The sequence below is a fragment of the Mastigoproctus giganteus genome, chromosome 2, assembly GCF_048544385.1.
Source record: "Mastigoproctus giganteus isolate SK-2022 chromosome 2, ASM4854438v1, whole genome shotgun sequence".
Taxonomy (NCBI): Eukaryota; Metazoa; Arthropoda; class Arachnida; order Uropygi; family Thelyphonidae; genus Mastigoproctus; species Mastigoproctus giganteus.
In genome coordinates this window covers 180818692-180831168 of record NC_143576.1, presented here as the reverse complement: position 1 = coordinate 180831168, position 12477 = coordinate 180818692, and the positions used below count along the sequence as shown (strand labels likewise).

Genomic DNA, 12477 nt, shown 5'->3' with positions numbered 1-12477 from the left:
GGCAACGAAACTCGAGAGATAAATCTTTCTGAAGTTATACCATTCTCCTCTCTTTTTATGTAATCTTATAATTTTGAAATATTTTTAAATTTCACGCTTTTGTAATTTTTCCTGCGCATGAGATAAAAAAAAAAATTGAATAAATACAATAAATAATTCTATTTATGTTGTTCGTCGAACATTTCTTTTTTGATTCAATCAATTCAGCGAGCAAATTTGCGAGTACTGCACAAGCAGGGGGCAAATTCCGACTTACGTACCGTTCCGCAGAACGCAACCCTTACGTAAGTCGTGGAGTTCCTGTATTATATTAGCCCACTCCAATATTTAAATTCATCTGCCGTGCATTGCATATTATGTCTTTAAATTCCATGTATTCTATGGTCGATTTGCCTGTTTTGCTGGATAAAAACCCCCAGTTTCTGGCGCGGGAACGCTTGATATCTATGCCTGAGCTCGACTAACTCGACTAACTCAAAAGGATATCAAAAGGATTTTGACAAATCTTGATGCTAAGAAAGCTCCAGGTCCTGATGGTATTTCGCCACTTGTTCTCAAAACCTGTGGTCCTGAAATTACTCGTATTCTTTGCCGTCTTTTTTCACTTTCTTATTCCAAATCTGTTTTTCCTTCTGCTTGGAAATTTGCTCATATCCAGCCAGTTCCTAAAAAGGGTGACAAATCCCTCCCATCCAATTATAATCCCATTGCAATTATTTCTACTCTTTCTAAAGTAATGGAGAAATCAATTAATCGCCAACTCTTAAACTACCTAGAAACCTACCGTCTGATCAACGATCGCCAGTATGGATTCCGACAGTGTCGACCGACTGATGATATTCTGGCTTATGTTACCCATTTATGGACTAATCAGATGGAAAGTTCGGTGAAACACAAGCAGTTGCTCTTTACATCTTAATGGCTTTCGATCGTGTTTGGCTTAAAGGTCTTCTAAACAAGCTTCCATCTTAAGGGGTTGCCAACTGTTTTTAGTAATTGGTTATCCAGTTTTCTCTCTGATCGCTCACTGAGGGTGATGGTAGATGGCTCTTTGTCTTCTAACTTCTCCACTAATGCTGGTGTCCCCCAAGGTTCAGTTCTTTCCCCCACTCTTTTCTTCTTGTATATTAACGACCTTCTTCCATTGAATGGCAGTCCTATCCATAGTTTTGCCGATGATAGCACTTTGCACTCTACTTTCAATTTTGAGAAACCTTGCCCTGCTCAATCAGCTTCAATGTCTCGAAAATCTGCTACCAATTCCTTAAATGCCGATCTTCAGTTAATTCTCCAGTTTGGCAAAGACAACGTAGTTGATTTCAACCCTTCTAAAACTCAGTCTTGTCTTATATCTCGCAAACAAGGATTCTTCTGCTCCTATGCTTATCTTTAGTGACACTCTGATTTCTAGGCAAAATTATATATCTCTTTTATGGATTATCCTGACTTCTAACCTCTCTTTGCACAAGCACATTACAAATATTGCTTCCTCTGCATCTAAAAAACTTGGTTTTCTCTTTCGCTCTCGGCGTTACTTTCCTTCCAAACAGCTGCTTACTCTGTATAAATCGCAAATTCGCCCTGCCATGGAATATTGTTCCCACATCTGGGGTTGTGTGCCCAAAACCTCTCTCAGGCTTCTTGATCCGTTCAGAAGAGGGCAGTTAGGTTAATTAATGATTCATCTCTAACAGAGTCTCTCCACTCGCTGTGCCATAGACGTTTATTCATTCAACTGCCGTTTTCTGGAACAACCTTCCTTCATACGTATTTCCTGAAAATTACAATCTACAGAAGTTAAAGTCAAATGTCAACAAACATCCCGACGTAGCCCAGTGGTCAGGGGCGAGAGTGTATATCGCGCGTTCTTTGAGTGGACCGGGGTTCAAACCTGTGACTAATAAATACGATAAATATTTGTTTGCCGATTAGATAGCTATTGAGTGGTCTTATAGGACTGTCATCACAATATACAGGGAATTTTCAGGACTTTTGTCAGTATGATATGATGTTATAGCCTTAACAAAAGGAAAAATTGACCTAAGCGGTTGTACAGTTCTGTAATCTAAAACGAGGAATACAAAACTCCACTTTTTTTTTTTTGATTTTCCAGAGTATATTTACTTAGTTCAGTTGGATATTTCCTTACTGTACACACATTTGTTTGTTTGTATTATTTTTAACTTATTTGTTTGTATTATTTCCTTTTCAATTCCGAAATAAACACACTGAGGCAACTGCAAATTTACGTCTATTTATTTTTCAAATACAAAATGCCAAACCATGTATTTGAAAATTAGTTAAGCAGGTGGCGAAAGAATACATCGAAGAATGTATTCTTCACGTTCGTTCAATCGGAATCACTCATTACTTGTCCACTCCACAGCGGTAGGTAAACCAGGAAAATGAAGGTATCGGAAAAGCAGGCTTCGAATTTTTCTCGTCTGGAAATATAATATTAAATGATAATTTTAAAATATCTAATCCATAGAAATAACTTTTCTGTTAAATTCTAAATAACAAGAGAAGTTAATTCTTTATTTTCACATCCATTCATTTAAATATCTGGAATAGTTGCAAACATCATCTTTTACTTGTGGTTCGTTTTTAACTGAATATAGACAGGGTGATTAGAAATTTTGGAGCTTGGGAAATAAATTGAAAATGGATACGTGAAACTTCGAAGATATATTGCAGTTACATCCACTCTAGAATGCCATCACTGCAAATTTTGATTACTATGGAGGAATTACTGATGTTTACTTTTGTACACTCGATCTATAGACATGTATAAAAAAACGAAATTATTATATTAGAGTTATTTGTAATGGATTTACCTAAACCCGCATTTCTGTCTGTAAATTGCGTGTGTCCTCTGTCGATTTGCCTGTTTTGCTGGACGGAAAAACCTTGATATCTACGCCTGAGACAGACTAACTCAGCTACGGAATGAAAAGAATCCCATTAAAGTTCCTCGCATCATCGACGGGATTCGAACCCGGACCTTTTCCACCTGGTATGGAGAAGACGTTGACGATACCACTGTGCTACCGCACGGACTATAGACATGTAGAGTCGTGTTGACTTGTACAGTATCTTATGTAGGGCAGCAACTGAACATCAGGTTAATGCCCTCGTGGGTATCGCAGTTGGTAGAATCGCCATCCTCCCCCACACCGGATGGAAAAGACCTGAGTTCGAGTCCCATCGATGACGTGAAGAATTTTTATGGACACTCTTTTTTCACAAAGTGGCTGAGTTAATCGGCCTCAGGGGTAGCATGGATTTTTCTACCGGAAACTCGGGTTTTCTTCTAGCAAACAGAAAATCGACAATAGAACACGCGCAATTTACAGATAGTTTACAAGGAGCAAAAGGCTTTAGTCGCTAATGCTCCTGAAACCCTACTACAACATCCCACCTTGGTACACTGTGTTGAATACAGAACTCCGTATCAGTAAAAGGTCAGAAATCTGTGTGATGTTATATTTAGGTTGTTTAGTTTTTTCTGGCTGCTTAACCACAAAAAAAAAAAAAAAAAATCATCTGGAAAGCTTGCCCAGTGAAAATAAACCAACCCAGCTGAACCCTAGACCTATATCGACTACTAAGTTTCATCTTCGAAGCTAGATTTCAAGTGTTATGGACTCTTCGAACGTGATTTATATTATAATTCAAATATGGAATATAACCTGGAAGAAAATAATAATGGAAAAACGAAATACATTATCGATGCCTAAAAGCTCGATGAACATGAGGTTGAGCATAATTCATTTAGAACTATACTGTGACCTCCTTTATTTTTTTAGAACACAGAAAGTTGGAGTTGGAGTAAAGCGGATGTAAATTGCTCTCCCGAAAATTTTTACAAAACTGTTATTAAAAGTGCTCTTTTTGACCTTTGCTATCAGGATTCAGCGGATGAATTACGTCTACAATGTGCTGCCTCTTTATTAGGTACACCCCTGCTGTGCACACAAATGTTTTGTCCCACAATGTTGCAAGTCACATGACCACAGTTGTGGATATAAAAGCTGCAGAACAACCTTTCTAGTATCAGTTAAGCGTACAAACTGTAGAAAGAATAGGGAAAAGGAGTGATCTAACGGACTTCGAACGTGGCATGGTAGTAGGTGCAAGACGTGCTGGACAAAGCATCTCTGAAACGGCAGTTCTTCTGAACTTTTCACACTACACAGCTTCGAGGGTGTGTCGAGAATGGTGCAACGAACAGAAACATCCTCTCAACGGCACTCCTGTGGAAGAAAATCGCTTGTTGATGAGAGAGGTCAGAGACGGATGGCTAGAATTGTGCAAGCAAACGGGCTACAATGTCGCACATCACATCAGAATACAACCTTGGTGCGCAGAACAAAATATAGCAACGGACCACTAGTCGCACTTTGTCGCAAATGGGCAAAACCAGCCGACAGCCACATCGCCTACCTTTGTTATCAATGAAGAACAACAGAGCACGCCTTCTGTGGGCACAGCAACACCAGCACTGGACTATCGAGCATTGGAAAAGAGTTGCCTGATCTGACGAGTCGAAGTTCCATTTCTGGTCAATCATGTTGATGGAAAGCTCAGAATTTGGCGAAAACAACATGAATTCCTGGACCCGTCATGTCTGACTACTGTGCAAGGTGGTGGGGGCAGTGTTATGGTGTGGGGAATGTTTTCTTGGCACACATTGGGTCCATTGATACCCATATATTCACGTCTGAATGGCACAGCGTACCTAAACATCGTTGCTAACCAAGTGTATCCGTTCATGTTGACAGTTTATCCTCAGTCAGATGGTTACCTCCAGAATGATAATGAGCAGGTGCACAAAGCCCGAATCACTATGGAATGGTTCCAGGAACATGACAATGACTTTTCTTTGCTGCAGTGGCCCGCTCAGTCCACGGATCTCAATCCTATTGAACATCTTTGGGATGAGTTGGAAAGGGCTGTTCGCTGCAAGCCTACACCTCCGTCGAACCTCAAGGAACTGCGTGACTCACTTATGTCTGCAAGGTACTCCATTTCTACACAACGTTTTCAGCATCTTGTTCAATCCATGCCTAGACGAATTCAGGCTGTATTGTAGGCTAAAGGGAGCTCAACCCGATACAAGGTAGGTGTACCTGTTAAAGTGGCAGCACAATGTATGTACTGTTGCAAGAACAAGAAAAAACCTCAAGACTGAGAGACGTTCGCGTTTTCTGTTACTAATCTTGAATGTACCACGGCTTGCTATTATTAAATTCTTCATTGCATTTTTACTTTTACATAATGACCATGAAGAAGAAAGTATTTTCTTAACCGATGAGGTGTGGGGTCGGCAAAGGAAATGTACTCAGTGGATATGGCAAAAGGATAGGAGTTCAAGGTGTGCTTCATGGTCGATTGGATCCAGAATGCGTTTGCGATAACTCTGCTCTTTGGAAACCCTCACGACAAATAGACTAAGCATCTGAGTCAAGATGAACCAGTTTGTGAGATGGAATCGGATTTTTTATGGTACAGTGAAAAAGTAGACCTTAAGCCATAGAATGGGAATCGTGCAGTGGCAAGGATCCTCTTTTTAGGGAACATCAGTAGTATGGCAAAAATTTTCATAATAGCTGTTACTCTGATATCTCTTATTCTGATTGGAAGCGTAAGGATTTTGATTTCGGTTGCTACGTCGATGGTTATACGACAGCCCGACTCGATATTTGAAGGGACTCCATGATAGCAGTCATTATCCCTCTGTCAGCAGTACCTCAATTAGTGGGGGCTACAGATCCTAAAATCTTCTCCATATAGAAAGGAGGATTAAATGATAGTGTTAATATATTGCATGGTTATGCAAAGGGTATTCCCGTGCAATAGGTGCTGCTTTTCATTCCAATTCAGCTTTTGCATTCGTGCTATGATAAGACGACAGATATCCAAGCCATAAACATGTAGAGAGAAAACTGCAGACATGTCAGGCGTGCATACCTTTATTTCAAAATAGCTAATATTGGTAAAATCCAGTGTTCCCACTTCGAAGTGTGAAGTACTTGATGGTATCAATATATGCGTCATGCAAAGTTAATTACTTCTGCAAGCGATTCACCCAACTTAGCCAAAATAATAGCTGCCTCCAACAGAGAAAACTCAAGAAAACAATAACAACAATTCAAATCCAACCTTTCCAGACTCAAACAAATGGACAGAATATTCCCAAATGCATCCCTTCGCCTCATAAATCAACACAACATTGATTGTGAAAGGTTGCTCAACTCTAAAGCCTACAGGAGTGAGATTTCCAATCAGATGATGAAAAATAAAAACGACAGCCTGCCTGCAACCCTGTAATTGTAACTGTGTGCCAAATGTGATGCTCTGCAAAATTTTTAAAAAATTAATAGGTGTAATTCGTATTCACTTTATGTATATATGATTGTGCTATGTAATTATTTTGTATTTTTTATATCCTTGTACTGAATTTCTGTCAGTAGCCTAGTGCTGTGATGGGTGTGCTGTATTTGCAATAAAATTAATATTTATTTATTTATTTATTTATTTGTGTACTGTCACTGAAGCAACCCATGGAAGCAACATTCATTGCTCTGTATAGACACAAGAGGAGAAACAATTTCTATTGGGACAGATCTGGTGAATACTGCGATATTGGTAAAATAGCAATTCAAGGTCGTAGCCGACGGTGTTATTGACGAAGTGTTTTCAAATCATGTACGATATCATAAAATACCTTAATGATTTTGCACCCTGTTTCTATCTTTTGTAAAATTCTTTGACTCTAGTTATAATTATACACACAAAATTTCGATTTTGATTTGATTTTTTCGGCAAAAAATATATCAAGGACCACCTTGTTGATATGGATACTCATTTCGTCTGCTAAGAGACTAATGAGCTGGTTGCTCAAACATTCAGGAATAGGATACAGATTTTCAACCTGAATCTATTTCCAAGGAATGTGGAAAAGAATATTGAGTTTAATGGTAAATTTTCATTAATAGCACACACACACACACACACACTTGCAAATATCGTATTATCTTATATACTTACGATTAAGCACAAGCTGGGTTGGTATAATTTTCGAATCTTGTACACATATATTTTTCAAGGTCCAGTCCGCATTTCTAAGTGTAAAATAAAGCATCGATGTATAAACTTGAATATGCAAAAAAAAAAAGAAGAAATTTTTGCACTGCGTTTGATTATATAATAAATAATGAACACTTTTGAAATAATTGAAATTAAATAAAAATCCTTTATTTTTATATAAGATGAGCCTTGAACACAATTCCCGCCACTTCAAAAAGCCAGGGGTTGACAATGAAATTGAAACAAAGCACAAAGAAATAAAATAAGTACAATAAAATAAGAATTGTTAATTAACTAATGGAATATTATTCTAAGGTGCATAGCTAAGTATAAAGTTACAAGTAAGTACATAAATCAGTAGACAACTGCAATACAGATAACTAAAACTTATTACAAAAAATAGGTGTAGTAAATAAAATAAGAGTATAATATTGTACATTCGGTAATCATTATACTGGGCCTATATAAAAAGCGAACTAGGAACTGATGACATTGCTGGCATCCTCAGATAAAGAACATCGATCCTATGTGTGTGTCTGGCGAATGGACTCTTGATAACATTTTAATTAGACGGCCCCATTATGTATTGGAATTAAACCGCTTCCGACTATGATGCTGAATTTGTCGAGAAGAGAAGAGAAGAAGAAGCCGCAGTCCGGCTACCACTCTGAACGGAACATTTACTTTTGTAGAAAACGATTTATCAATACATGTCTGTTGTGTGCAATCAGTTTGGGTGCCTATCTCAATCCTAGTATGGGGGTTCGCTAAGAACAAAGTTCCCAGTTATTTCGCTCGGTAATTATTCCTACAAGAACTTTGGCTCTGAAGACAAGCCACATGTCGGTAATTAAGGTGGGCTCCTAATGTAGTGTTTGGGTCATGGCAGTTGTTCTCATCTGAGGATGGGGGCATGAAGTTCATATGTGGCTGACTTCAAAAATTAGCGTTCTCCTACAGTACTAACCAACTAACCAACCAACCCACCAAATGATATCTGTACATTGGTGGGGAGAAGTTTATAGGAAAATTTGAGTGGGACGGCAGATTTCTGCACCATAAAATGTTTTTTTTTTGTTGTTGTTATTTATTGTACTATGTGGTCCCAGCCAGCTTTCTTAGCAACCAAGCAATATGTTTAGAATGCTGTACCATTTAACAATGTTTATGTTAACTTCTCTCAGATTCCTTCGTAGAGGGTCAATTCGTTCTCAGTGTAATGTCCATATCGCAATGCAACATCATGAAGGTATCGTACACTATAAAGACCCAACATAAGTTTGAGATGAACTCCGAGCATCCAATTGACACTTTTAGGTCCACCATGAAGATTCAAAATGAGCGGAACTGCAATCTAGGAAATAGATGTCTAAACCAAGAATTGTGGTCACAATGAAGACGTCAACTTTTCTTTAAACCTGAAACGTGCCAACAGTAGAGCAGTTAACAGTAAAGGGGAATACTTCAACCAGTCTCCACGTATCGCAGTACAGTCTATGTCGCTGATTGGCCTAAGCCCTACAATAACAGACCAACCAACCAACCAAATGTTGTCTGTACATTTGTGGGGAAAAGTTTCTATTAAAATTTGAAAGAATTTGAATGCAATTATCTGAAGACATTAAGGTATTTTTTGTGATCATCAAGTTTCTTATCGATTGTATTAGTAACAATACAATCCAAGACCGCATTTGAAATACTGTGTCAAATTTTGAAGACCTCATCTAAAATAAGATATTGAGTTTCTTCAAAGGGTTTTTCCATTACTTCATTCAGTATGAATTCTGAAATAGGACAAAATGAGGCAAGGAACCAAGCTTATACAGTAAAGGCAAGGAACCAAGCTTATACAGCTAAAAAAAAATCTATCCACCTCATCTGTATCCACGCCCTGCAATAATCGACCTAATGCTTCCTTAAATTTATTTAAACTACCCAGTTCCAATGCATCAGATGGGATACTTTGTTTCTACAATCAACTACCGCTGGCTAAAAGCAAATTTCCTTATATTGATCCGGCAACCATCCTTCCTCAATTTAAATACAGTAATGTCCTTCATTTGTGTTATCTGATCAATGGTAAGCATGTCATCAGCATTAACTTACTTAATCAATACAAAGCCTTGAACTACTCAGTCAGCTCTCCGGGCAGTTTCCTTGTTTCTCGATGCGGCAGTTTGCAAAAATTAAAGCCTTTATTAGTAAGAGTAGCCTGTTATTTCTCGCCCTCCATTGCTCTTCTCTCAACCCATTCCAACAGATCCTTCAGAAATGAAGTTTCCGGGTCTGGATGCAATACTCCAGATATGGTTTAAACATCGCTTTATACAAGGGTATAATCACTTCCTTATCCCTGGTGGCAAAATTCCTGTATATCATTGGCAAATCACCATTAGCTGTTCTCGAGGCTTTTTTGCATTGTTCAGAGAAATCTGAAGTCTCAATTGACCTCAGTGTTTTCAATTCTCCACTACCTCAGTTTGGTACCACGTAGTATGTTAATCTGGGGTAACTGATCCCCATATGAAGTATCTTGCGTTTGTCAATATTAAACTTCAATTGCCACTTCTCAGAGGCGCCTCCGTAGCCGGGCAGGCAGGAACAGCAGTGCGTAGCATACGCTTCCTGATTAGACCGGGGTTCGAGCCCGTAACCACCAAATACGGAGGATGCGGAAAGGTCAGGAAATGACCATCGCATATCCCCGCAGCAATATGGCCTTAGTTGCTAATGCTCCTAAAAACCAAATAACAACAACAAGCCACTTCTCAGCCCACCTGCCTAAATTTGTCTATATGTTGTTTCAGTATCATATCGCGATTACCGTGATTAGCCACTCAGCCAACCCTAGTATTATCTGCAATTATACAATAAGTCTGAAATGCCGTTATCAATATCATTAATAAATACGGAAAACAAAAATGGCACTGAACGTTGGGGGAGGGGTACATTAGTCTAAGAAGAGCTGTGCCAATTGATAACCAATCTCTGATTTTTCCCACTCAACCTTTATCCTTAGCAGTAACTTACCCCTAATACCATACTCTTCGAATTAGTACAGCAATCTTTCATGAAGAAAGAAGCAAAAGCGTTTCTGAAATCTAAGGATGTGATATCAAAATGATTTTGTGCATTGGTTTCCTTTGTTACTGCGCCATATTATCCAATCTGATTGGTCAGACAAGCCCTTAACAAATGTCTGTTTTGATTGCACGATAACTGGCTTCCTGTCTGGATGATCCCGCATTAGTTCGTTAACCAACGGTTCCACTGGTTTTCCTGAAACAGAAATCAAGCTAAATGGTCTGTAATTACTCATTTCGCCCTCTAATCTTCCTTTGTGAATTGGGGACACATTCGCACTTCTTCAATTCATAGGGACCTCCCCTGAATCCAAGAATGGTCTCATAATTTTGGCTAAAAGTTTGCTTACCTCCTTTTCTGCCTCTTTTAATACAGTTCAATAGAAATCGTTCGCTTCAGGAACATTGTTTACTTTTAGCTTTACTTCTGACTATGTTGATGTATAGTGCTAGATTTCAACTTACCTTATAGGCAACAAGGCCAGCTTGCACGTAAGGTTCGCTGTCATGGTAGTTATGGTTTTTTTTCCCCCGAACGCATTTTTGCGCTTCCACCAGTTTCTAATAAAAAAAAAAAGAATAAATAAGCAAAAATAAAAAAGGTATATTTATAATTTTTTGTGGAAAATTTGCTTGAAAAAAATCACAATCATAAATTTCAGTAATTAACTGCAACTAATCCAGCAGTGGTTGGCTATAAAAGAAAAAAAATTAAGTTATTTCAGCATTCGTAGAGAAAACATTTCTGGTGTGGAGTACAAACAAATTTGAGATAACTTAAATCAGGAGTTCTCAAATGTTTTGCGATACCAGGAAACCCTAAAAATTTTTAAGTGGTATGTGTCTGTTAAGCGCTAAAGAAACTAAGGCTATGAGGCGTCAGCATATTGTATCTCTAATGACCGTTATATGACCTACATCGGTAACTCGTGAAAGAGATTTTTTTTTTCTTCTACACCGTGTGTGTCTACAGTCGTCTTTGCTCTTGCTGAATAGTAATACAAATTAGTTAAGATACGCAGTGATTTAATTTCAAGTGCGTTAGCAAGTAATTTATGATTTATAATAAAAAAGAGGATGGGAGCAGGGGCACGCCGTCCACGTGAGCAATGTGTGAGAAGCACACAGGCTCCACGAATCCAAAGGTAAAATTCGTTGAATTTTAGAATATTATTTTTTGATATTTTTAATTAATGGGGCTCCATATAAATTTTTGCACATTCCTGGCGCCCTCCTGGTTGAGAGAAAGTACGACTTTTATGCGTTTGCACAGATTTCGTTTCTGCGCATTCGCTACATTGCCCTTTCATTCGTTCAATCAGTGCATGGCATCAGACATAATGTCTAGTGCATTATCTACAATATAGTATACGGTATAAGAATAACCTATGTGATACATATGCTATTCATATACCGGAGCTTAAAGGGGAATAGGTATTCTGTGTGTTATCAGACACTTAGTCTAAAACACTGATGGATCCAATATCTTTCTGTTACATAAGGTTCAGGAGAAGTCCGGTTGGCTTGACTCTCTAAAATCCACTCATGCTCACCTTCTCGTTGGTAAGCCCTATTACGTCACTTAAGTGGCAACGAACGTGTAGAGTAGTTCTCTTCAAGACGCCTGATCAGCGTGAAGAGGAAAAGACCAAACTCTCCAGCATATAACACCACGATGAAACCAATGGCCCTCAGTCCCCAGCAGCTTTCACTCCCCCTCTTACGGCAGCGAGAAGATCAGAGTGGAAGCAGAGGTTGCTAAGAATCTCTGGGTACGACCAGGCTGCCATGCACGGAAACTGACCTTGGCCTGTTACAACGTAAGATCACTTATTGATGAAGGCAGGATATTAAAGGTGGAAAATAAATTAGAAAATGTGAATTGGAATATCATCGGTTTGGCTGAAACAAGAAGAAGAAATGAAAGTTTATGAAGTGGAAATCTGCTGTACACCAATGGAAACAGTGAAAGGAGCGAAGGTGGAGTTGGTTTTCTGGTACATAAAGATGTAAAAAACAACATTTTGGAATTCAAGAGTACATCACCAAGGGTGTCAAGACTAATACTCAAGATTTCTAAGAGGCACCAGCTAAAGGATATAATGATTTATGCACCAACATCGAGTCATGATGATGAAGAAGTTGAAGAAATGTACACTGAAATTGAGAGTCTTCTAGAATCTAGATGATCAGTAAACTCACTACAATCTCATTATGGAGGACTTCAATGCTAAGGTTGGAAAGAGACAAAACGGCGCAGAAAGGGGAACTATAATAAATTTTGGAATTGGTGAAAGAAATG

The 12477-nt window shown here is 38.5% G+C and overlaps 1 protein-coding gene across 1 annotated transcript in view; it reads right to left on the bottom strand.

Moving 5' to 3' along the window:
* Positions 1-2240: 2240 nt before the first annotated feature.
* The window catches only part of LOC150089801 (uncharacterized), a 35284-nt gene continuing 25047 nt past the window's right edge, over positions 2241-12477 (bottom strand). Inside the window, exons 4-6 of the mRNA XM_090368821.1 lie at positions 10641-10736; positions 7054-7127; positions 2241-2444 (exon numbers count right to left, since the gene is read on the bottom strand). Of these exons, the coding sequence (XP_090224947.1) occupies positions 7056-7127; positions 10641-10736 (168 nt within the window). The 3' untranslated portion in view covers positions 2241-2444; positions 7054-7055. The remainder of the gene's footprint in view (positions 2445-7053; positions 7128-10640; positions 10737-12477) is intronic.